The 26,021-nt window shown below is 45.8% G+C and overlaps 1 protein-coding gene across 1 annotated transcript in view; it reads right to left on the reverse strand.

The window, feature by feature from the left end:
• The window catches only part of ROGDI (rogdi atypical leucine zipper), a 59,527-nt gene that overhangs the window by 21,658 nt on the left and 11,848 nt on the right, over positions 1–26,021 (reverse strand). The window contains exons 3-6 of the mRNA XM_070760730.1: positions 25,378–25,460; positions 22,672–22,726; positions 12,536–12,616; positions 7,201–7,296 (exon numbers count right to left, since the gene is read on the reverse strand). Of these exons, the coding sequence (XP_070616831.1) occupies positions 7,201–7,296; positions 12,536–12,616; positions 22,672–22,726; positions 25,378–25,460 (315 nt within the window). The remainder of the gene's footprint in view (positions 1–7,200; positions 7,297–12,535; positions 12,617–22,671; positions 22,727–25,377; positions 25,461–26,021) is intronic.

The following is a 26,021-nucleotide window of genomic DNA, read 5'->3' on the forward strand; positions in this document are numbered from 1 at the left end:
GTGCCAATGAGTACAGATGGGCCAGGCCTCACTATTTAAAAGAAAATAAACCAAGGCATGCTGGTTTAGAGGCCTAGCCAGGGAGTGATGGCCTGAGGGTCTCACAGCCTACTCCGGTCCACGCGGTGGACTTAATGGCGTCAAACGGCTCGCGCGTGGGTGATCTGCAAGTACCGAAATTACTGGGCGCTGAGGGCCTTCATGCCAAAAAAACCTCTCCACAATTTTAAAAAGGAGACAAGACTAAAATCCAGGAGACGAACAAGAGAGCTTGTTAAGAGCCCCACACCACTGGAGGGAAAAAGCCTTTTTTTTTTTTTAACCATAATAACCTCCCAGCCAATTAGATTTACTTGTAAATGCAATCCGGCAGCAGCGCAAGCAGGGCGATTAATACACTCGCGGCTTTAGCCGCGCTGCGGCTTCTCCCTTTGGCGCCGAGCCCAGTAGAGCTGGCACGGAAGTCTAAAAACATCTAAACAGAAGGCAATTGAAAGTAATTACTTATCTGCAGTGCGAGAGAGAGAAGAACGAAGAGGGAAGGTGTCATTGAGAGGAGTTAAGCCACCACACGTCCTGCCCATAGGAGGACCGAGCGAATTCTGGGGAAGAGGCAGATCCAGCAATCTTTTTAAAGACAAGGCTTGGTCCTATGCGGATTGGACAGCGAGCAACCCATGTGACTGCTGGACCCACTCCTTCAGTACGGAGCAAGTAGCACAGTCTTGCTTATGCTGATCTGGAAATGGGGTTGCTGCTAACCCCTCCCCCTTTGAGATCACCCAGACAAGGAAATCTACTCCATAAGACAATTAATAGAATGTCAGAGATGATAGGGATCTTAGAGGTCTTCTAGTCCAGCCCCCTGCTCCAGCAGAACCTCTACCAATTCCAGTAAAAGTCGCTGTCCAGTCTCTTCTTAAAAGCCTCCATTGGTGGAGGATTCACCACTTCTGGAGGTAAGCTGAACGAATGAACATAAGAAGAGCCCTGCTGAATGGGGCCAAAGCCCATCGAGTCCAGCATTCTGTGTCGCACAGTGGCCCCCCAATTGTCCATGGGGATCTTGAGCAGAAAGAGAAGGTAAAAACCTCCCTTTCCCTCGACCCCCAACAAATGGTACTCAAGGGAATCTTGCCTGCCTCAACCAACATAGAGGCGGCACATGGACATCCGTTTCAATAACCACCAATACACGTGGCATTCATGAATCTGTCTAATGCTGCCTTGAAGCTATCCAGGCTGACAGCTGTCATGAACTCTTCTGGAAGTGAATTCCATCAACCAAGGATCCTCTGGGTCAGGGGTCCCCAAACTTTTTACACAGGGGGCCAGTTTACTGTCCCTCAGACTGTTGGAGGGCCGGACTATAAATAAAACCCTATGAACAAATCCTTATGCACACTGCACATCTTATTTAAAGTAAAAAACAAAATGGGAACAAATACAATATTTAAAATAAGAAGTAATTAAGTAATAAAGTAATTTATACATTTTTTATTAACAAGTAAATTTAAACTTAAATCAAGAAACTCCCTCCATTTCTCATTCCTTCCTTCCCTCCCTCCCTCCTTCCTCTCCACCTCTCTTCCTTCTCTTTTCTTCCTTCTCTCTCATTTGTTTCATTTTCCTCTCCCTCGTTTTCTCTCCATAATTTTCTCATTTTTCTTTCTCTTTTTCTCTCTGTCTCTCACTCTTTCCATCTCTCCCCCTTTCTCTCTTCCTCTCTATCTCTCCCTCTTTCTCTCTGTCCCTATCTCTTTCTCTCTCTCTTCTCTTTCTTTCTCTCTCTCTCTCTCTTTCACTCACTCTTTCTCTCTCCCCTCCTTTTTCTCTCTCTCTCTCTCATACACCACGCTGGCAACAGAGAGAGAAAGAGAGAGCGGAGGGTGGCTTGCCTGTCCACGGCTCCCTGGATGAGCAGCTCTGCATGGTCCCAGCACTGGACTTCGCCATCGCCTCCACCCGGCTCTCCAGCTAACCCCCTGAATTCGCCCGAACGGAGGCGGCGGCAGTTTCAAAGGACCAACACACGGTCCTTCTTGGTGCTATATTGCTGCAGCCTCCAAACTCCGCTGCTGTCCTCGGGCACTGTTACTTCTAAGCTGCGCTGAGAGAGAGAGAGAGAGCAGAGAGTACCAGACTTCGCCGTCGCCTCCGCCCCCGTCCGGCTCTCCAGCTAAGAGGCACAGTCACTTATCTACACGCACGCCTGCTGACTGGGAAGAGGGGAAAGAAAAAAATCTACGCCTCCAAAGAGGGGAGGGGGGGGGGAAAGAAAGAAACAAAGAGCTCCAACTTGGCGAAAGGCAGGAGAACCGAGCGTGCTGCAGCAAGTTTGCTTGGCTTTCTGGGGCTTTTTTTTCTCCCCCTCCACCACCCCTGTCTGAATGTTGTTTGCCGCTTAGGAGTGACCCTCTCTCGGGCTTGTGAATGCAGTGCGGATGAGGGGAAAAGCCCAGCTGCCCAGGAAAGCACATTTGGAAAGTATCTGCGGAGAGCCAAAATCCCAACGAAGCTTCTTCTTTTTTCCCAGTAGTCGGTAAGGAGGTGAAGAAGAGGTTGAATTGGTTTTGCTAATTCGCGCTTACGGCTTTCCCCCTCATCCACGCCGCATCCACAACAAGCCCGAGAGAGGGTCACTCCTAAGCGGCAAACAACATCCGGAAAGGGGTGGTGGAAGGGGAGAAAAAAAAGCCCCAGAAAGCTAAGCAAACTTGCTGCAGCACGCTCGGGGGAGAAAAAAAAGCCCCAGAAAGGAGTAGCCGCCTTTTCGCCAAGCAAACTTGCTGCAGCATGCTCGGTTCTCCCCTTCTGCCTTCTGCCAAGTTGGAGCTCTTTTTTTTCTTTCTCCCCCCCCTCTTAGGAGACACAGATTTTTTTTCTTTCCCCTCTTCCAAGTCAGCAGGCGCGCGTGTAGATATGTCCAACCACTTCCACCCCACCACCCGTTCCTGCAGGAAGAGGTTGGGCACGCTACCGGGAGGAGGAGGTGGCAGTGGCCTGGGGCCGTGCTCTGGGTGCCGTGGAGGGCAAAAGGGTGGACGTGGCTGCTGCCTCTTTGCTGGAGAGCCGGACGTGGGCAGAGGCGACGGCGAACTCTGCTGCTGGGGCCATGCGGGGCCGCTCATCCAGGGGGCCGTGGACCGGCAAGCCGCCCTCTGCTCTCTCTTTATTTCTCTCTCAGCGCAACTTAGAGGTAACAGTGCCCGGGGACAACATAGAAACATAGAAACATAGAAGTCTGACGGCAGAAAAAGACCCCATGGTCCATCTAGTCTGCCCTTATACTATTTTCTGTATTTTATCTTAGGATGGATATATGTTTATCCCAGGCATGTTTAAATTCAGTTACTGTGGATTTATCTACCACGTCTGCTGGAAGTTTGTTCCAAGGATCTACTACTCTTTCAGTAAAATAATATTTTCTCATGTTGCTTTTGATCTTTCCAACTAACCTCAGATTGTGTCCCCTTGTTCTTGTGTTCACTTTCCTATTAAAAACACTTCCCTCCTGGACCTTATTTAACCCTTTAATATATTTAAATGTTTCGATCATGTCCCCCCTTTTCCTTCTGTCCTCCAGACTATACAGATTGAGTTCATTAAGTCTTTCCTGATACGTTTTATACTTAAGACCTTCCACCATTCTTGTAGCCCGTCTTTGGACCCGTTCAATTTTGTCAATATCTTTTTGTAGGTGAGGTCTCCAGAACTGAACACAGTATTCCAAATGTGGTCTCACCAGCATTCTATATAGCGGGATCATAATCTCCCTCTTCCTGCTTGTTATACCTCTAGCTATGCAGCCAAGCATCCTACTTGCTTTCCCTACTGCCTGACTGCACTGTTCACCCATTTTGAGACTGTCAGAAATCACTACGCCTAAATCCTTTTCTTTTGAAGTATTTGCTAACACAGAACTGCCAATACAATAGTCAGATTGAGGATTCCTTTTCCCCAAGTGCATTATTTTACATTTGGAAACATTAAACTGCAGTTTCCATTGCTTTGACCATTTATCTAGTAAAGCTAAATCATTTACCATATTGCCGACGCCTCCAGGAATATCAACCCTATTGCACACTTTAGAGTCATCGGCAAATAGGCAAACCTTCCCTACCAGACCTTCCCCTATGTCACTCACAAACATATTAAAAAGAATAGGACCCAGAACAGACCCTTGTGGCACACCGCTTGTAACCTGACTCTGCTCAGAATACTCGCCATTCACAACAACCCTCTGGTGTCTATGCTTCAGCCAGCTGCAAATCCATTGAACTATCCAGGGATTAAGTCCAATCTTCACTAATTTATCTATCAGCTCTTTATGTGGAACCGTATCAAAGGCTTTGCTGAAGTCCAGGTAGGCAATATCCACGGCACCACCTTCATCCAACACCTTTGTGACATAGTCAAAGAAATCAATGAGATTAGTCTGACATGATTTGCCTTCAGTAAAGCCATGCTGATTTGGGTCCAATAATTTATTGTTTTTTAGGTGCTGATTTATCCTCTTTTTCAGTAGAGTCTCCATCATTTTAACGACAACTGATGTCAAGCTAACTGGCCTGTAGTTACCAGCTTCTTCTCTACTGCCCTTCTTGTGGATAGGCACAACACTTGCCATTCTCCAATCCTCAGGAACATCTCCTGTTAACAAGGATTGGTTAAACAAATCAGTCAGGGGGGTAGCAATGACAGATCTGAGTTCTTTAAGAACTCTGGGGTGGATGCCATCTGGACCCATTGCCTTATTTATCTTTAATCGTTCAAGTTCTTCTAAGACATCGGCTTCTAAGATCACTGGAGCTGAATCCGTACAGTTGGAGGCAATGCTATATCCCTCTATAGTGTTATTTTGTAAGGTGTCTTTTGAGAAAACTGAACAGAAGTAGCTATTGAAATGGTCAGCGATCTCCTTATTCCCATTAATGCATGTATTTTTCCCGGTACTAAGCTTCGTGATGCCGCAGTTTTTCTTCTTATCACTAATATATCTGAAGAAGGTTTTATCCCCCTTCTTTAGAGATTTGACAATTTCTTCCTCTTTTGAGGCTTTAGCAGCATATATTATCTGTTTCGCCTCCTTCTGTCTCATTTTATACACCTCCCTATCAGCTATACTTCCAGACTCTTTATACCTCCTATAGGCAGCCTTTTTTTCATTGACTATAGTCCTTACATCATTGCTAAACCATAGCGGTTTCTTCTTCCTTTTACCTTTAGTTATTTGTCTTACATACAGTCCAGTGGCTTTTAAGATGGCCTTTTTAAATACAGTCCACTGGGTGCTCGCTCCTGCCATTTTATCCCTCCCCTTTAATTCATTATCTAAATATTCCCCCATTGCATTAAAATTTGTTTTTCTGAAATCCAATACTTTGGTTGCATTATAGGATTGCTCACAATGAGTTTTTACATCAAACCACAAACATAGATGGTCACTGCAACCTAAATTTTCTCCCACCTTGACATCTGAAACCCAATTCCCATTCGTAAAAACTAAATCTAGAATATTCTCCCCTCTAGTTGGTGTCTTAACCAGCTGTGCCAGAGCTGCTCCTGTAAAGGCCTCTACTATATTCTTACTTTTGCATGTAAGGGCACTGGGGATATTCCAGTCAACATCAGGCATGTTGAAATCACCCATAACCACAATATCTCCCTTTACTGCCATTTGGGTAATTTCATCCACCATCTTGTTGTCATATTCCTCAGATTGCCCTGGAGGCCTATAGATCACCCCAATTCTAATGACAGAACCGTATTTATTTTGCATGCAAATCCAGAGGGTCTCTAGATCTTGACATGTATTTTGAATTAGTGTTGTTTTTAGAGTTTCTTTAACATAAATGGCTACTCCACCTCCCCTTCTCTCTATTCTATCCTTCCTATACAGTGTATATCCTGGTATGGATATTTCCCATTCATTAGAATCCTTAAACCATGTCTCAGTTATGGCAACCAGGTCCAAATTATCTCTAGATATTATGGCCATTAATTCACAGAGCTTGTTGCTCAAGCTTCGAGCATTCGTGCACATTACACGAAGAACATTATTTTCATTATTAGTTTGCCCCTTATCATCAACAACTACATCTATTTTATTTGCAGCTCCCTTTTCATAAGCTTCCAAAAACTGATTTATCCTCATTGGTCGGGGACAGAAATCACCCACATCACTCCACAACAGCGGAGCTCGTAGACTGCAGCAACGCAGCGGCGAGAAGGACCAGCTGTTGGTCCCTTGAAGCCGCCGCCGCCTCCGTTCGGGCAAATTCAGGGGGGTTCCTGAATCTCCCGTCCATTCACCGCGGAGGATGAGGTGAGGAGGAGACGGTGCAGAGGCAAGGGGCGGGGAGGAAAGCGGGCCTGTACCTTGCCTCTGTACCGCCTCCTTGCTCAGCAGCAGACCGTGGTGAATGGACAGGAGATTCGGGAGCTTATATTTATTGATAAAATCTTGTGCGATCCTCCCCGGGCCTGATAAATTGCCTCAGCGGGCCGCATCCGGCCCGCGGGCCGTAGTTTGGGGACCGCTGCTCTGGGTGAATAAATATTTCCTTTTATTTGTCCTCACTTTCTTACCTATGATCTTTAGAGAGGGCCCTAAAGAATGGATGTACGTCAAGGACTACATGGCTTTGGAAAGGGGAATAGAATAGAATGGATGAGCTGAAAGGGGTCTTGGAGATCTTCTAGTCCAGCCCCTTGCTCAAGCAGGAGGCCCTATTACCATTTTAGATAATCTAGTCTAGTCTAGACCCATGATAGCAAACCTGTGGCATACGTGGAACCGTATCAGAGGACACGTGAGACTTTGCCTGGTATCAGCAGCAGCGTGCATGGGCGTCCTGGCCAGCCGATTTTCGGCCTTGGGAAAGGTTGCTTTACCTTCCGGAGGGTTCTGGGAAGCTTCCCTGAAGCCCCAGAGGCAAAAAAATATCACCCAATAAGCAAACCAAATGTTCGGAGAAACGCACTTCCAGTTTGCCATTGTGCTGTTTTTTGCACTCCGGAGGGTTCTGGGAAGCTTCCTGAAGCCCCAGATTCCAAAAAAACCAGCACAACAGCAAAACGGAAGTAAGTTTTCCCGATTAATTACAGCCTCAGGGTCACAAATTTGTGGTTCAGAACCGCTCAAACCTTCTCTGGTTTGGTCCGGTTGAATGCTTGGAAGCAGAACCCTAGGCTCACCTTGAGCACCTCGCATCCCGTCTTGAACTGGTAATTGGCGCTCCGGTTGGTAAGCAGGTAAACCGCTTGGTTGACATGATTCCTGGCATCCTGAATCTGAAAAAGAAATTAAACTTGGATAAAAGACAAACACACACATATACACACACAGGGTGACCCAGATTCAGTCTAGGACAAGAGTGTCAAACTCAAGGCCTGTGGGGTGCTTAAATCCGGCCCACAGGGCTGGCCTCCAAATAGCAAAGGACCGGCCCGCGAGATGCCTCTGCTAGTAAAAGAGGGGCAGGGTGTGGGGGAGCCCCCTCGTGGCCCGTTTTGGCCCCTGCAAGTGCTAGCTATTCTGTCTCTTCTTCCCTTCCCACCAGGTGGCCCCTGGAGAACAACAATGCTGGCCATCAAAAATAATCCAGTTTGACACCCCTGATCTAGGAGACTCCTTTGGTGTTTGTTGATTGAAATTTTAACTCGTTCCTTCAATATCACAGATGAGAAATGTGAAATCTATAGTGGGGTTTTTGTTTGCCGCCCCTGCCACAGTCTCCATTCTGAGACTTTCCTCCTTTTAAGGCAAAAAAAGTTTGATGCTCATTGGCTCAAGGTTGACTCAGCCTTTCATCCTTCCAAGGTGTGTCAAATGAGGACCCAGATTGTAAACCGCTTAGAGAAGGCTGGAAAGCTCTGTGAAGCGGTATATAAGTCTAAGTGCTATTACTTCCTTGCTTGCTTCCTTTCCTTCCTTCCTTGTGGTTAGAATGCCCACAACCTGAAGTTCAGTCCTGACTGGCTCAAGGTTGACAAAGCCTTCCAATCTTTCCACAGTGGGTAAAATGAAAATCCAGATTGTTGGGGGCAAAGAAGCGGACTCTGTAAACCTCTTAGAGAGGGCTGGAAAGCACTCTAAGTGTTACTGCTATTAAGCAACGTTCTGAAGTTATTTTACAAGGACAGTGGGGGGAAAGTGATTTACAACTGGCCCTTGCACTTACAGCCCCTGTGATCACGATCCAGAGATTTGGCAACCGGATCATATTTATGATGTGTGCAGTGTGCCTCTTTCTTTCTCTCTCTCTCTCTCTCTGTGTGTGTGTGTGTTTTCTTTATTTGCAACCTTCCCAGCTGGCTTCTGACAAGCAAAGTCAATGGGGAAATCTAACAGGGAAGGTTGCAAATGACAATCATATGATGCCTCTCTGAACTACCATATTGTTTAACAATGAATGAGTTATGGCTATAATTTGATGGCTTCCTGTTATATTCTCAAGGTCCAAACTGCACCCTTCTTTCTGACAAGGATAACCTTCTCCAAAGCTTAAGTGTTCCCAAACCAATACAGGGAAATTTGAATAAGGTTAGAGGCCACTGCAGCAGGATACAGCTGCCCTCAAGCTGATTTGAAAGCAAGTCAAACATCTCTCTTATGTACAGGATAACAAACCAAGAGGTGTTATGTCAACAGTTCCATTCCCACTGAGGCTGAGGAAGTGCACTTTTTGTGGCTCCCACACCCAGCCGAATTTTTATCATTTTTTTATTGATGCAATATTTCGAATGTAGACTTCCATCTCTGCAACTTGGTTTTTAAAAAAATGTATCAAAGATTTTAAGCTTTGGCCCAAGATGCTGGACGTGTAAGCAAGAACAAGGTACTTATTATCATATGTGGTGGTCCTGCTCTGGGGCAAAGAAATATTGCCGTATTAGTCCCAGCAACTGGTTAGGTCCCACAGAGTTGGCCTTCTCCAGGACCCGTCAACTGGACAATGTCGCTTGGTGGGACCTGGGAAAGAGCCTTCTCTGTGGGGGCCCTGGCCCTCTGGAATCAGCTTCTGCTGGAGATTTGTACTGCCCCCACCCTCCTCGCCTTCCGTAAGAGTCTGAAGACTCATCTATGCCACCAGGCTTGAGGCCACTAGACCCCAGGCCCCTGGCCGACGAATGTATTGTGAGCTAGTTGACTGAATGGGAATGAGTTTTTATTTGGTTTGAGATTTTGTAGATTATTAATTTAAATTAATTGGATTTAGGATGCTATATTGTTTCTTTATATGTTGTAAGCCACCTCGAGTCCTCGGAGAGGGGCGGCATATAAATCCAATCAATCAATCAATCAATCAATCAATCAATCAATCAATGCTTGGTTACAAGAAATAACAAAATTGCAAATTGAATTCAAACCAGAGATGTTTTGGCTAGGGATTCTCAGAGGAAAATGAATCAAAGGAACGCAATACATTATAATTAATATTTTGACCGCTAGAATAGAATAGAATCGAAACAGGAAAGTGGTTCCCCAGAAAACATGATAATAAAGAAAATAATGGGTTGTGCAGAAATGACAAAACTGACTTTAGAGTTGCAAGATTGTGAAGAAAAAGAATACTGTATTTTTCGCTCCATAAGACGCAGTTTTTTTCCTCCCAAAGTATCATGAAAAATCAGCCGTGTCTTATGGAGCGAAGATGCAGGCAGGGGGGGGGCGGCGCAAGCCCAAAAAGCAGCCGCAGCGGAGGCCAAGTCTCGCTCCGGGCTGTGCCCCCTCCGAGCGCTCGCCGCCTATCCCTGTCAGCGGCCCAGCCATCTTCACCCGTCTTCGCGTCGCTTCGGAAGCCGCTCTGCATCAGCGGGAAGGAAGGCGGAAGGCAAGCAGCAAAGCGGCACTTGGCGAGCGGAGAGGCGCTTCGCTGGCTGCGGGCATTTCGGAAGAGGAAAAGAGCCCGCAACACCGGGGGAGACAGGGGGTCCCGCGCCGCAAAGCAGCCAGAGAGGCTCCCGCGGGGGAAGAAGAGACTAGGGGCCTCCCCTCGGAGGCGGGCGGGGGAGGGGCAGGTAACACGCACCGCTGCAGGAGGGATGAGGAGCCGAAGCAGCCCCCCGTCTGACCAGCTGCCCGTCCGGGGATTTGGCAGCGCAGGCCGCTGGGCCCTCCCGCCTGCAGGATCAGCCTCGACAGCCCCCCCCACTCGCCTAAAGGCCTGGCCGGGAGCCCGCGGGCTCGCCCCAAAAGCACCTTCGCCCCGGAGAGCAGTCGCCGCCGACCTCTTCCTCGCCCGCGGAGTGGCAGGAGCAGGCCGAGCAGAAGCGCCCCCGCCCCGCGCCGGAGAAGTCGCCCCTCCGAGCCCGACGTTCCGGGCAGATGCGGCAGGAGCGAAGCTCGCCCACCCGCGGCCCGTTGTGGCTCGGGCGGAGCAGCTCGCCCGGGATGATGCTCTGCCCTGCGAGCGCCTCTGGGACTGGAGGACAACCCCCCCGCCCGCCCGCCCGCTCACTCCCGGTGCGTGGGCCCGCGCTGCGTCCGACCGGGCGCCCTCATGTCGAGGTTCTACTGTACTGTCTATTTTGTCTTGAAATATCTAAACTTTATAAATATATCATGGCAAGATTCTTCTTTATGTTGTCTAACAAGTTATTCTGTGAAATTTCCTAAATTTCAGAGTTTTATCCATATCCAGGTTGTGAACTACTATTGCAGTTTTCAAGATCTCTCTCTCTCTGTACTATAGTTTTTTCAGACGTGTCAGATTGATTAGTTTGCAAATCCCCAGATATTTGACTTCCTCCACTTCTCAAAAATTTGTTGAAAGGAAGAAAAAAACCCAAAGTTTTAGCGAGACTATTATTAAGTTTCTACTGTATTACAAAGTGTAGTTAATCTAGCCCAGGAGATTGAAACTCATTAAATTCTCTTTTAACAGTGATAGCTGCTAGCTACTTTATGTAACATGCTGCCTGGCATTGTCATACAAGTTATTATTTACCCTTGTATCTGAGCTTTAGTAGAAAGTCAATTATATTTAACATCAAAATGATCCAAGTGAGATGTTGCTTGTTTGTATATTTTCCCAATTCCCCTAGGGCAGTGTTATTGTAATAAATATTTTAGCCTACTTTTTGGCTCAAAATATTTTTTTTCTATTTTCCTCCTCTAAAATCTAGGTGCGTCTTATCAGCAGGTGCATCTTATAGAGCGAAAAATACGGTACTATATGGTATGGGAAAAACTGTATGGCTGGTTAGAAAATAGGAAGAATAAGTAGATTGCTTGTTAATTTAAAATAGGAGATATCTAAATGTAAGTGTGAATATTGTACATAATGTAAGTGAGATGGAATAATGTATGAAAATAACCAAATAGATGACAATGTTTTAGGATTGAGGAATATGAATATGTATCTGTTTTTAATGCTAAAAATTCAATAAAAAAGAATACAGTAAGGGGAGAAATATTTAATATTGCATACAGCAATTGTAGCTAGGATTACTTTCACTCAATTATGGAAAAAAGTTGAGACACACCCACCCACCCAACCCCAGAAAAGGTGATAATAAACAAGTTTTATGGAAGTTCTGAAATGGACAAACTTACATTGGAACCTAGAAGCCAAAAGGAATTAGAATATTATGAGACGTGGGAACAGTGGCACAAATGGATAGAATTAAGAAAAACAAATAAGAAGATCATGGGTAACTATTAAAATTAGCAAAAATGAAAGATGTAAATATGTAAATAGGAAGATATAATTATATGTATATTCAAATAGAAATGTATAATCATGTCAATTATTATGTTAAAAAATAAAGTCTGAATAAGAGTACAGTGTTCCCTCGATTTTCGCGGGTTCGAACTTCGCAAAAAGTCTATACCACGGTTTTTCAAAAATATTAATTAAAAAATACTTCATGGGTTTTTTTCCCTATACCATGGTTTTTCCCGCCTGATGACATTATATGTCATCGCCAAAGTTTCATCTGCCTTTAATAAATATTTTTAAAATAAACTTTAATAAATAAACACAGTGAGTAATAATCTAAATGGTTGCTAAGGGAATGGGAAATTGCAATTTAGGGGTTTAAAGTGTTAAGGGAAGGCTTGTGATACTGTTCATAGCCAAAAATAGTGTATTTACTTCCGCATCTCTACTTCGCGGAAATTCGACTTTCGCGGGCGGTCTCAGAACGCATCCCCCGCGGAAATTGAGGGAACACTGTATTGTGGTAGATATGTGATTTTTTAAAAATGTAACAATGCAGAATTACTAAAAGTATAATCATGTTATTGTTTTTAAAGAAAACATTTAAAAATCAATGAAGTTTTATTAAAAAATCCAATAAACAAGTTTTTTTTAAAAAACAGAATTTAAGTTTTGGGGAGAGAGTTGAAAAAACATTGAGGGGTGAGAGAGTACGAATAATTTGGAAAATTCTTGGACATTTGGAAAGTGGGAAGTTTATCTGTTCCTTCTTCTCTTGGTTTTATTCCCCCCAAACTAAGACTCCCCTGCCCCAATTCCTTTAAACAGGAAGAGAGAGCCACCAAAGACCAAGGCATGAAACATACTTGCTGGAGTTTCCACTGTTTGTCATCCCTGAAGGTAAAATGAACCAGCTGGTTATTTCTGGGCATTTTCAAGTTAATGTCCTGTAAAAGGGAGAAGAGGGGAAAAGGCGCACAAAAAAACTGTTGAGAGATCGCACACAAGGTTCCTTCTAGAATTCAGATTCAGCAAATATTTTCCTTCCCATCTCATGTCTAGCAGGGGAAACAAAATCCCCAAACCTGACAAATAAAACAAAACTAACAACAACAAAAAAGGTGGGCTGTGAGGGTCCTGGATTATCAAGCAAGGAACACTGGAAATGTTTCCTGAGCTGCATTTGCAGGACGATACCTCTTGTCCCTTTGGAGTGAGGGGAACCCCCCCCCCCCCACCAGGCTTGAGATAAACAGAAGATGCCAGAGAGTTGCATAGCTGATCCTTCTGACCAAGCCAGAAACCGGCTTCCCCAGAGAGATCTGTTGGCCAGTCAAGAGATGAGGAAGGAGAGGAAAGGTTCAATGGCGCCTTTCTCTCTCTCTCTCTCTCTCTCTCTCTCGTGTGTCTGTTTCATTGTTTCTCTTTCTCTATGTGCATGTTTCTTCTGTCTGTCTGTCTATGAAGGTCTTGGCATATTCATTCGGGTTTCTTCCCATGTACGTTTCAGGGATTCTTGGTGAACACAGCATGACCTGAACTGCCATCCATCATCTATCCATCCATCCATCCATCCATCCATCCATCCAGCCAGCCAGCCATCCAGCCAGCCAGCCATCATCTATCTAATCTAATCTATCCTATCTATCTATTTATCTATCTTCTCTATTTATCATTTCTATCATATCTATCTGTCTGTCTGTCTGTCTATCCAGTGAAAGGCTACCAAAATTTTTACTACCACACTGTGGGTGTGGCTTGATGGTCATGTGACCAAGAGGGAGTGGCTTGGAGGTCATGTGACCTGACCAAGGATTTTCCAAGAACCTCAAAACAATACCCATTATTTGTTTTATTTTGTAGAGCAGGGGTCCCCAAACTTGGCAACTTTAAGACTCGTGAATTTCAACTCCCAGAATTCTCCAGCCAACTATGAAGACCTCTGTTCTAGAGAATACTGTAGCCATTTCGAAAGGAAAAGGAGGCAGAAACCCAGATGACATACAATTCATTCCAGATCTTATTTCCTTATACTTTTCATAGATACTTTTGTTTGTAGCAGAATCACCACCTTTGGGGTTTTTAAATATTTTCAGGAAGAATTCAGAGGCTGCCCTGCATTTTCTTTCAACATCTTTCAGTCCAAATTGGGTGTTCTGGGGCGGAGCTCCATTTTTGCTACCCCACTGTGTTCCCCAACCGTCTGGGCAGTACCCCATCCCTCTATCTATCTATCTATCTATCTATCTATCTATCTATCTATCTATCTATCTATCTATCTATCATAAAATTGTAGTTAAAAGATAAGAGGGGGAATAGGTGTTGTAATCTTACCTGAACACCTCTTCTCATATGAAGAGAGGGGGCAGTAGTCACATGGGTAATGCTCCACATCCTATCCAATCAGGACCGAGCCTTCTGTCTTTTTTAAAATCGCCGGATCCGCTCCTTCCACAGATTTCGCACATCCGTAAACTTGGCTCGATTGTGGTAGCTCTCGACTTAGTCGACTCTCGGCCTTAAGAAGGTTAGTATAAGAAGATCAAAAGAAAAAGACAGCAAGTATAGGGAGGGAGGTGACTACTAGACTCTCTGTTCCTAGGAGAAGAGACGTTCAGGTAAGATTCCCATGCCCATTCTCCATACTAGGGAGAGAGGGGCAGTAGTCACGTGGGGCATACCAAATAGATATGTCCCTATAGGGTGGGAGACCTTAAAGGTCATGTTCTGTAAGACAACGGCCAAAAGCCGCATCCAGAGGCATAGCTGTCAATCTTGTAATGACATATGAATGAATTATGTGAAAAGCAGGTGGCAGCTTTGCAGACTTCTTCGAGAGGAGCTTGGGTGGCCCATGCCGCTGAAGAAGCTGCGTTTCTGGTAGAATGGGCGGTGATGCCCCTTGGAACTGGTAAGGCAGCTGATTCATATGCCTTAAAAATGGTGCTTCTTATCCACCTGCCCAGGATGGTGGAGGAGACCTTATTGCCTAAAGATCTGGGATGATAGGCAATGAACAGGGCTTCGGATTTCCAGAAAGCTTTGGTATGTTTGATGTAAATGCGTAAAGCCCTGGTGACATCCAGACTGAGCCATTTGTCACTTAAGCAGTGGTCTGGTCTGGTATAGAAGGATGGAAGCATGATGTCTTGGGATCTGTGAAACAGAGAACTGACTTTCGGAATGAAAGTAGGGTCCAGCCTGAGGGTTACCTTGTCCTGTTGAAGCTGACACAAATCCTGTTTAACGGATAAGGCTCCTAATTCAGAGATGCGCCGAGCTGATGTGTTGCCATGAGAAAGGCCACCTTACATGATAGGTGTCGGAGGGTTGCTGTGGCCAGAGGTTCGTAGGGGGGAGCTGTAAGTGACGATAGGACACGAGGTAGGTCCCAGGCGGGGTAGCGATGAATGGTTGGGCGTACCAATTGGGCAATTCCCTTAATGAGCTTTTGTATTTCAGGGAAGCTGCAAAGAGATGCTCGCTTGGGCCCTACGAGGACTGAAGACAGTGCTGCCACTTGTCTACAAATAGTGTTGACTGACAGTCCTTGGTGGAAGCCCTTGATGAAGAAGGAGACGATTCTGGGAAGTGGAATGCATAGAGGAGAAATGCCTTCCTGAGAGCACTATTCAAAGAACTTGGACCAGGTATGATTGTAGATACGGTTTGTGGATGGTCTTCTGGAGGTTTGCATGACAAAAATGGCATCAGAGTCATGACCCTGGAGTTCTAGATCTTGCCTCAAGGCAGTCAAATGGCCTCCAGGACAACCTCCAGGTGATCAAGTGGAACCAAGCCGGATCTGAGTGGAATGATCTGCCTTGCAGAAGCATGTGCTCCGAAACAGGAATCACCATGGGGATTCAGTGGACAGGGCCTGGAGGTCCGCGAATCAGGTTCGTTGTGGCCAGTGGGGGGCGATGATGATTACCTGAGCCTGTTCTAGGAGGATCTTGTGAATATTTATTTATTTATTTATTGGATTTGTATGCCGCCCCTCTCCGTAGACTTGGGGCGGCAAGGGAATAATGTCCAGGATGATGGGAATCATAGGAAAGGCATAGAGTAGGTCCTGAGGCCAAGGGCTCCTGAGGGCGTTGATTGCCTCTGCCCCCGGGGATAGGAAGCGGGCGAAGAAGCGTGGAAGTTGTGTGTTGTCTGCGGCTGTGCAGACGTCTACCTCTGGGAGACTGAATCTGAGGTAGATTTGGGAGAAGAGGGATGACAGAAGACTCCATTCTCTCGGGTCTATCTCCAGGCTGCCTGGGTGTTGCCTGGGTCCCCGGAGATGTGGTCCGCCGAAAGGGACTGGAGATCCCTCTCCACCCAGAGGCCCAGCTTGAGAGACTCCTGCATCAGGGTTCTGGAGTGGGTGCCCGTTTGCAGATGTGATTCTTGGTAGCCATATTGTCGGTGAGAATTAGAACGTGTTGGTGATAGATGAGGTGTCTGAACTGTTTGAGAGCTAGGAACATTGCTCTCTGTTACAGCCAGTTGATGGGGCGGCTAGCCTCTTGCACCGACCAAGTGCCCTGAGCTATCATACCTGTTGAGTGGGCACCCCATCTGGAGAGACTGGCATCTGTCGTGATGATCGTTTGCGATGGGATCCTGAAGAGGGTGTCTTTGGACAGCGCGGAGGATAGCCACCATGTGAGCAACTGTATTACTGATGGAGGAATCGAAATGATGCGCTGAGAGATGCTTTGACCGGATATCTGAAAGGGTAATAGCAGCCATTGAAGTTCTTTGGAATGAAGCCTTGCCCAGGAGGTGATCCCTATACAGGAGATCATTTTCCCTAACAAAGATGACAAAAGGAAAATAAGGGCCCTTCTTGATCGTTGGATCTGACAGGCCAGAGACTTGATACTGTCCTGGGAGAGGGAGATCGTGGAGAGCATGGAATCTATCTGAGTCCCCAAGTGGAGAATGGAGGTACTAGGGACTAGCTGACTTTTGCCCAGATTAGTAGAGAAGCCATGGCTATGCAGTAAGGACGTGGTGGTGTGAAGATTGGACAGGGTACGCTGCCTGGAAGGGACATGGATGAGAATATCATTTAGGTAACATTGAATATGGATAGGGACAGACCTGATATGAGCGGCCATAGCCCCGAAGAGTTTAGTGAAAACTCTGGGAGCTGACGACAGCCCAAAGGGCATAGCCCTGTACTGGTACTGACGGCCTAGGAAGGCAAGCCTAAGGAATTGTCTGTGACCTCTGAGGATGGGAATGTGGAGATAGGCCTCAGTGAAGTCTAGGGATGCCATGAAATCTCCTGGGTGAAGAGAAGCTAAGATGGATGATAGAGAATGCATTTTGAATTTTCTATACCTGATAAACTGGTTCAGGAGTTTGAGATTGAGAATGGCCCACCATCCCCTGGAGGATCTGGGGACAACGAAAAGGATGGAGTAGAAGCCTAATCCTCTTTGGGAGGGAGGGACTGGTTGGATAGCTTTAATTGTCAGGAGATGGAGGATTGCCTCCTCCATAAGAGCCTTAGATATACCTATTTCAGGTGCTGTCGGGCGGGGGGACGCTATCAGCATTTAAGTTTAAAGAGTGGGACAAAAAACTTAATTATTGGATTGAAGAAGATAAGAGACCAAGAATAAAGAAAAAGTGGTTAATTGCGAATGAAAAAGAGGGGGGATGAGGAGTTCCTTGTTTGGAGCTGTATAGGGAAGCTTTTCAAATGGAAAGGTTAATGGAGTTGCAATTATGTGAAAACAAATGGGTGAAATTGGAAAAACAGATAAACGGGATGAAGAATAGAGAATTAATTTTTACAAAGTGGAACAGGAGCGACTTAGGTAAATTAATAGGTCCCATGAAAGGGACTATGGAAATTTGGAAAAAATGGCAGGGGAAAATAGAATTATATAAATCTAAACTGTCATTGCTTTATGTAATAAATAGAGATAATGAAACGAATTTAAATAGGGTTATAGGAGAGTTGAAGGGAAGAGGGATAACTAAGATAGAACAGTTATATGAAGAGGATGCCAGCCCAAGTAGAAACCGTATAGAATGGTGGTTAGGTAAGGGAAGATGGCTACAAATAAATGCATTATGTAAATATCTTAATGAAAGGGAGAATAAAGAAGTGCTATTGAGGGAGGAGACAGGGTTAGAGAAAATAATAAGAGAAAAAAGTGAGGGTATAAAGGCGCAAGCAACCAATATATATAAGTTGCTAGTGCAGTCAGACGGGGACATGATTGAAGGACTGACTAAATGGTGGCAAAATGAGATACAAGTAGAGGTACAAGAGATGGAAAATACAGTAGAAAATATAAGGAAAATTAAAAGTACAAGAATTAGGGAAATGAGAAGGAAAATATTACATAAGTGGTATTATACTCCCGTTCAACTCGCACACTTTCAGCAGAATGCCAGATGTCAAGATAAAGGAGTGTTTATGCATATGTTTTGGGAATGCTCGATAGTGCAGGAATTTTGGCAAAAAGTGCAAGAGGACATTAATAGAATGCTAAACATACAATGGACAATCACTAAGGAAATGGCAGTAGTAGTTAAAAGCAATGTGATGGGAGAATTTACAGAAATAAAACAAGCAGCAATAGAAAGCGCTCAGGCGGTAATAGTTTTGGGTTGGAAGGATGCGACAAAATGGACAATGCAAAATTGGTATAGGTACATGGTGGACTATATTCAATTATAAATAAATAAATAAAAAAAATAAAATAAAAATAAATAAATAAATAAATAAATTGCTCTTGGGTCAAAGTGGATTACTGTATATAAGAAACACCCCCGATTTGGTGGTGGGGTATGTGTGCATCGGGGTGGTGGGCACATTTCACTATGCACTGTTTTATGTTATTAAACCTGTTAAAAATTAATAAAAATACTTTTTTTAAAAAAAATTGAGATTTTATTTGGGGGAGCAGGAAATAAATTTCTTTGAAGGCAGGGAAAGGAACTCCAATTGAAGACTCCACTGGATAGTAGATAATACCCATGGGTCCTGGGAGGATTGCTGCCAGGCCGGTAGGAACCAAGCCAGGCAGCCCCCAATGGGAATATCAGGAAGATTACCATCTGGTTCTCTTACCATATCTGGAGGAAGAATTACCTCTCTGACCTCTATTGGATCTGTCTGATTGAGATCTGGTTCTAGCAGAGTACTGACCTGAGGATTGTTGGAAGTCTAGTCTTGCTGCCGAAAGGGATGCCGAAAGGGCTGTTGAAATTTGGTTGATTTCTTGATAGTGGGTCCCAGCACTTTCCTTTTGTCTGAAGTCTCCACCAGGAGAGGGTCCAGGAGGGGAGGTCCCCGAATAGGTTCTTTTGTTTGAGGGGTCCTATTGCCAATTGCCATTTTTGGCGAACTCCTGCCTGCCAAGGCCTGAGCCAGTGGAGTCTTCTGGCAACGCTGGAGGCAGCGATGGATTTGGCTGCAAACTTAGACACCTGTAGAGTGGCGTCTGCCACATATTGGGCTGCTGCAAAGATTTTATTCAGATCCTGCTGACCCCTGAAGTCATCTGGAGGAATATAGTGCTGGATTTGTTGAATCCAAAGCAACACGGCCCTAGTGAAAAAGGATGCGGAGGCAGAAGATCTGATGGCCCACGCGTCAGCAGAGTGACTCTTTTTCAGCATCTGTTCCAATTATCTGTCTTTGGCCTTAATAACCCCCTCTGCCTCACCAGGCATGGCTGCAGCACAGTGAAATGTTTTAACAGCTTCGCCTACCTTAAAAAAGAACAGAAGGTCCTCGTAAGAGGCCGTTACTTTATAGAGCTTCTTGTCCCTGGAGGAGGGGTTTGGGCCCATCGCAGGAGAAGATCACTGTTTCTGAAGGGAATCCTTGAAGAGTTTGGGCATGGGTATCACGTCAGTGTCTTGCTGTTCCTCTAAGAAGAAGGGGCAGGTTTCCTGTTCAGTGGTGTTGGTGGATGTGGAGGGTTGATTTTGTGCTGCAAGCCCTGTGGCCACCCGGGCCTTGTGAAATAAGGATTTAAATAGGTGAGCAGGGAAGATTGCCGTGGAGGCTGGTGGTTTAGCCAGAAAATCTTCATCCTCTGAGAGTCCTGAAAAGGGTCCTCCTTGGATTGCTCCTCTTGGTCCTCTTCATCCTCGTCTTCGTCCTCAGATGAGGACACCTCCATAGGGGACGGGTCCACTCTTCGTCTAAGGGTGGATGGAGGTCTGGTCTGTCTAGGAGGAGGAATGGAAGAAGTAGAGGGCACATTGAGAGCCAGGAATCTGGAATCAATGGCCTGGGTTAAAGCAGTTAGCATAGCTTGAAATTCAGAGGAGAGAGTAAGAGGAGGTTGAGGAGAAGGGGACTCCACCAAGATGTCCTGAGCTAGGCCTGGATCTGGAGGGGGGTCCTGTGGGACTAGAGATGCCTCCTTACCTGTTCTCCATAAATTAGGTTGCGGCCTGTGCATGTTTGGATCATCTAGGACGAAGTTGCTCTCTATGGAAGGGAGGGTCTTGGGAACCTCTGTAGGAGTGGGTGAGCTGGCGTGAACTAGAGCTTGAATCCTCAAACATTTAGCAGATTATCATGTATCTTTTGTGGTGTTTTGTCTCTCCTTTTTTCAGCTCTGGTTGCATTTGGAGATTTATGGCATCCCCCGAAGGCCTATTGGACTTCTGGGTGCATTTGCCCCCAATGGGATTCCTCTTGGGGTTCCTGGATGCCATGGTTTGTAGGATAAGGGCAGAACCAAAGGGACAAAAAATCTTTTCCCCAAGTTAAAGTAAGGAGAGACATACTCCAGCCCCTTGTCCGGAGGTCTCTTCAATTCTCTGTCCCCTGGAGCTACTCCAGATGGCTGGTAAGAGAATGTAGGCACTGGGCTCTCACCAAACTCTTGTAACAAACTGGAATCCTGGTGTGAGGGCCTAGTGGTTGGAGCATGTGGTTGAGGCCAAGCTGCGATGTGCTCAGGGCCTGTGGCAGGGATTGGGCACGAATGGTGGCCTTGCGTGGGCGAGGTGACTTTGCGCCAAATTGACGAGTGTTGGGACCAGAGAAAACGTCAAAATAATTTTAAAATACCAGTTTAGAAAGGTTAAACTAGCCCAGTGGAAGGAATGAGAGCCGTTCCAGGATTTCCGGGCCACAAAGAAAAAAACCAACTGAATGAGGCTTTGGTTTGAGAACAAAAAAGGAAAAACCGAAAGCGAAAGCACTTGCCGCAGCTAAATTTTTCAGCTGAGCTTTTGTTTAAGGAGGCCTAGCCGAGTTCTGACTGAATTAGTCCTTTGCAAGTCCCCCCGCACCTTAACAAGCCAGAACAGCTTGAAAATCTTTCTTTCCACTTTTTAGGCAGACAGTCATGGGTGGGAGAGAGCCAGGAGAATAAGCCGGCAGAAAGGAAACGGTTGTACTTATCAATTTTGTTTTCTTGCAGATGAAACCTAAATGAGAGAACTGGAGATACAGTGGTACCTCTACTTAAGAACTTAATTCATTCCGTGACCAGGTTCTTAAGTAGAAAAGTTTGTAAGAAGAAGCAATTTTTCCCCATAGGAATCAATGTAAAAGCAAATAATGTGTGCGGACCCATTAGGACAGAAAAGCTTGGAATTTGGGTGGGAGGAGAAGGAGAAGGAGGAGAGTCGCTGCCAAAGGAAGAAGGTGAGGTGAGGGGAATCAAAAAAATCAAAAACTTTAAGGCTTTAAAAAAAAAGAGGGACTCTGAGGCGGCAAGGAGGAGCATGCGTCTCCCATACACCCGGCACGAGGCTGCCTCCCATACCCTGCACCAGAGAAACCCAGGCAGGCGACAGGGAGGAACTTCCCGCTCCTTTGATCAAAAGGCTGCTGCCACCTGCTTCCTTTTCCTTCCCATGGTGAAGGGCTCCCCTCTCCTCTCGCTCGTTTTGTAGCCGCGTCTTTCCTTCACTGTGGTGATTCCTCAGTTTGGCTGAAACCGGGTTGATTCAGCTGGGGCGTAGCACCTCCTTTTGTCTTTCCACGCCCTGACGGTCTGGGAGGCAACCTTGCACCGGGTGTATGGAAGGCAGCGTGGGGGACTCACCAGAGCGAAGTGGTTTATTCCCTCTCCAAACACCCAGAGAAAGGAAAATGCTCCATTCGCTCTGGACTGCCAAAGCCTCCTTATGCGCCACCGAAAGGCTCCTCTGGCAGCCCAGAAAAACCCGAGATGGCCGGGCCTTTGTTCCGCTCTCAAATTTCCTGGGAATTTTTTCTGGGCTCGGGTTCTTAAGTAGAAAATAGTTCTTAAGAAGAGGCAAAAAAATCTTGATCACCCAGTTCTTATCTAGAAAATAAGTAGAGGCGTTCTTAAGTAGAGGTACCACTGTAGTTGGTGTTGAAGAGAAGTGTAGAGGGAAGGATTGAAGGCCACGGAAGAGATGAGCTACCACACGTCCTGCTAAGCAGAGGACTGAGCAAAATCTGGGGAAGGAGCGGATCCGGTGGTATGTATATATGTATGTATTTTATTTATTTATTTATTGGACCTATATGCCTTATATTTTTAAAAAGACTGCAGGCTCCATCCTGATTGGATAGGATGCGGAGGATTACCCATGTGACTGCCCCTCCCTCCCTAGTAGGGAGAACAGGCCAAAAGCTGGCATTTACAGTTTCTAACAAAACCTACCCCTAGTGAACCCTAAGTGCCATAGCAATAGCACTTAGACTTATAAACCACTTCACAGTGGTTCATTGTTTCGCTCTCTCTTTATATATGTGTATGTTTCTGTTTATCTGTTTCATTGTGTTTCTCTTTCTGTGTCTGTGTGTGTGTATGTGTCTATCTGTCTGATTCCCTTTTTCTATGTGTCTGTCTGTCTGTCTGTCTGTCTGTCTGTCTGTCTGTCTGTCTGTCTATCTATCTACCTACCTACCTACCTACCTTTATTATTTATTTATTTATTAGATTTGTATGCCGCCCCTCTCCGAAGACTCTATTATCTTTCTTTCGGTTTCATTCTGTGTCTCTCTCTCCCTCCCTCCTTCTCTCTCTTGTACTGGACTCACCGCTTGACACAAAGCATCTCCCTGGAGGGTGAGGACTCCTTTCACCTGGTCAACACTGAAATAAAGACGAGGCATTAATGGGGCAAAATTAATGCAACCGTCGCTTGCCTTGACCCCAAGCAATCGCACGATAGCACTATTCCAACATTTAAGGGGCTTCCACAAAGACAAACAAGGGGGTCCGGTTATTTTCCAAAACACTGAAAGGCAAGAGGAGAAGTAATGGATGGAAAGTGATTGAGGAGCAACCTAGATCTCAGGAGAAATTTCCTAAGGGTGAGAGCAATTAACCAACTTGCCTCCAGAAGTTGTGGCTGCTCCATCACTGGAGGCTTTCAAAAGGAGACTGGACAACCGGTCTGAAACGATAAGAGGGTCTCCTGCTTGAGCAAAGGGTCGGATTAAAAGACCTCCGATGGCCCCTTCCAGCTCTATTATTTTATATTCTATGTTTTAGGTTCCACAATGCCCTTCAAAGCCATTTGGAGAGATTGGGAGGGTCTGGTTTCTTCCAGGGACCGAGCAGCAGATCAGAGACAGATAGAGTGATTCTCATCCAAGCAGGGTAAAATTGATTTAGTAACCAGTTGGGTCAGCTCTCGAGATAGGAACTCCTTGTTGTCGTTTTTATGTAGCAGAACTGTGAATCTCAAACAGGCCTGGTGAGGGATTTGATGATGAAATGCAAGCTGCCTTGAATACATTTTTATATATAAAAACAAAAACAAAATAAAAGGGCTGGCAAGTTTTGGTTGCAGCTAGTCAATGATCAGGCTGAACATTTTGCTTAACCCAGAGGTCTTCAAACTTGGCAACTTTAGGACTTGTGGACTTCAGCTCCCAGAATTCTGGGAGTTGAAGTCCACAATTTAATTTTAGACAAGACAAGATGGCATCAAATCAACACAGCCCTGGCCTTCTGCATCCCTTCTCCAGCTGCTTGGTAGAGAATAGCAATAGCCATAGCACTTAAAACTTATATATCATTTCACAGTGCTTTTGCAGCCCTCTCTAAGCGGTTTAGAGGCAGCCTATTGCCCCCAACAATCTGGGTCCTCATTTTACCAACCACGGAAGGATGGGAGGCCGAGTCAATCTTGAGCCAGTCAGGGTTGAACTCCAGACTGTAGGCAGAATCAGCCTGCAATACCACATTGTAACCACTGCGCCACGAGGGCTCCTAATGCAACATCTAATCAACTAGAGCAGTGTTTTTCAACCAGTGTGCCGTGAGACCAGGTCAGGTGTGCCGTGAAGCACAGAGAGAAAGAAAGCGAGAGAGAAAGCAAGAGAGAAAGAAAGCAAGAGAGAGGGAAAGCAAGAGAGAAAGAAAGCAAGAGAGAGAGAAAGCAAGAGAGAAAGAAAGCAAGAGAGAGAGAAAGCAAGAGAGAAAGAAAGCAAGAGAGAGAGAAAGCAAGAGAAAAAGAAAGCAATAGAGAGAGAAAGAGAGAGAAAGAAAGCAAGAGAGAGGGAAAGCAAGAGTGAAAGAAAGCAAGAGAGAGGGAAAGCAAGAGAGAAAGAAAGCAAGAGAGAAAGAAAGCAAGAGAGAGAGAAAGCAAGAGAGAAAGAAAGCAAGAGAGAAAGAAAGCAAGAGAGGGAAAGCAAGAGAGAAAGAAAGCAAGAGAGAGAGAAAGCAAGAGAGAAAGAAAGCAAGAGAGAGAGAAAGCAAGAGAGAAAGAAAGCAAGAGAGAGGGAAAGCAAGAGAGAGAGAAAGAGAGAGAGCAAGAGAGAGAAAGAAAGCAAGAGAGAGAGAGAGGGAGGGAAGGAGAGAGAAAGACATAGAGGGACATAGGGAGGGAGAGAGAAAGAGAGCAAAAAAGAGAGGAAGGAAGGAAGAGAAAGAAAGAGGGATGGAGAGAGAGAGAAAGGAAGGGAGAGAAAGAAAGAGGGAGGGAGAAAGAAATAGAGCGAAGGGGAGGAAGAGAGAGAGAGAATTATTTTGTCCAAACTTTTTTTAGTCCCCCCTCCCCCCCGCTCAATGTGCCCCAGGGTTTCGTAAATGTAAAAAATGTGCCGCGGCTCAAAAAAGGTTGAAAATCACTGAACTAGAGCAACAGTTATTTTACAACCCTTTCTAAGGGGTTTAGAGTCAGCCTCTTGCCCTCAACAATCTTTGTCCTCATTTTACCCACCTTGGAAGGATGGAAGACTGAATCAACCTGGAGCCTAGTGAGATTTGAACTTCCAAACTGCAGGTATCTGGCAGTCAGCAGAAATAGCCCTGCAGTACAGCCTGCAGATGACTGCGCCACCGTGCCTCATAAGAATAGCTGCTCCCAACCCAGATAATGCTGCTCACCCCAATTTTTGCAAAAATTTCAGAGTGTGGCAGGCAAGGGACGGTTTGGGAAAGTGTCCCCAAGTTTCCTTCCTTCCTGACTTGCCTAGGCCAAGTCTTCAGGTCTTCTTCCATGAGCCATGGTGGCACAGAGGTTAAAGTGCAGTACTACAAGCTGCTTCTGCTGACTGCTGGCTGTAGTTTACCAGTTCAAATCCCACCAGGCTCAACGTTGACTCAGCCTTCCATCCTTCCGAGGTGGGTAAAATGAGGACTCAGAATGTTGGGGGCAAGGGGCTGATTATGTAAACTGCTTAGAGAGGGCTGTAAAAGCACCAGGAAGCGGTATGTAAGTCTAAGTGCTGTTGCTATTGCTATTCTTGCCTGCAGTGAAAAAATCAGTCACTCCGTAGAGTTCCAATACTTACCTGGAACTGCCCAGGATAAAGTTCTCTTGTTTGATGGGCCCTTCTGAGCTGCCGGCTGGCAAATTAAACCGGTGAGAGGCCTCCTGGATGAGAAAGGGAAGGAAGAGGATCAGGGCCAGAGGCATTAGCAGCTCTGAATTACTTCATTTCCCCGGGTCAAAAAAGTGAAAGTACCACCCTACTGTCTGCAAACACACACACACACCCCGCCAAAAAGCCAAGGATGCAAATCAGTGGGGGGCTACTACTGCTATGGAAAAGAATGGTGCACCAACAGAGATCGCTGGGCTGTGCAGCTTCAGTTATCTTGTGTGTACACACGTCCCAGCATGTTTTTGCTTCTGCGCATGCGCAGGAAGCAATATTTTGCAAGGGGATGTGCATGCACATGAGATTTTGGTACTTACTTGCTTTTGCACATGCATGAAAGCAAAAAAATCACCAAAATCTCTCACACGCATGCATCCTCTTGCAAGATTTTGATTCCTGCGCATGCGCAGAAGGAAGAATGCGCTGGGCCATGTGCCCGCGCACGCAAGATAACTGAAGCTGCGTGCGCAGCGCACTGGTAGCAGCGGTAATAGGAATCCAGCCCTCGCTTCCATTAGCAATCCACAGATGGTTCGCAGCTTTTGACCCCTGCG

The sequence above is a fragment of the Erythrolamprus reginae genome, chromosome 9 (assembly GCF_031021105.1).
Source record: "Erythrolamprus reginae isolate rEryReg1 chromosome 9, rEryReg1.hap1, whole genome shotgun sequence".
NCBI classification, from domain to species: Eukaryota; Metazoa; Chordata; class Lepidosauria; order Squamata; family Dipsadidae; genus Erythrolamprus; species Erythrolamprus reginae.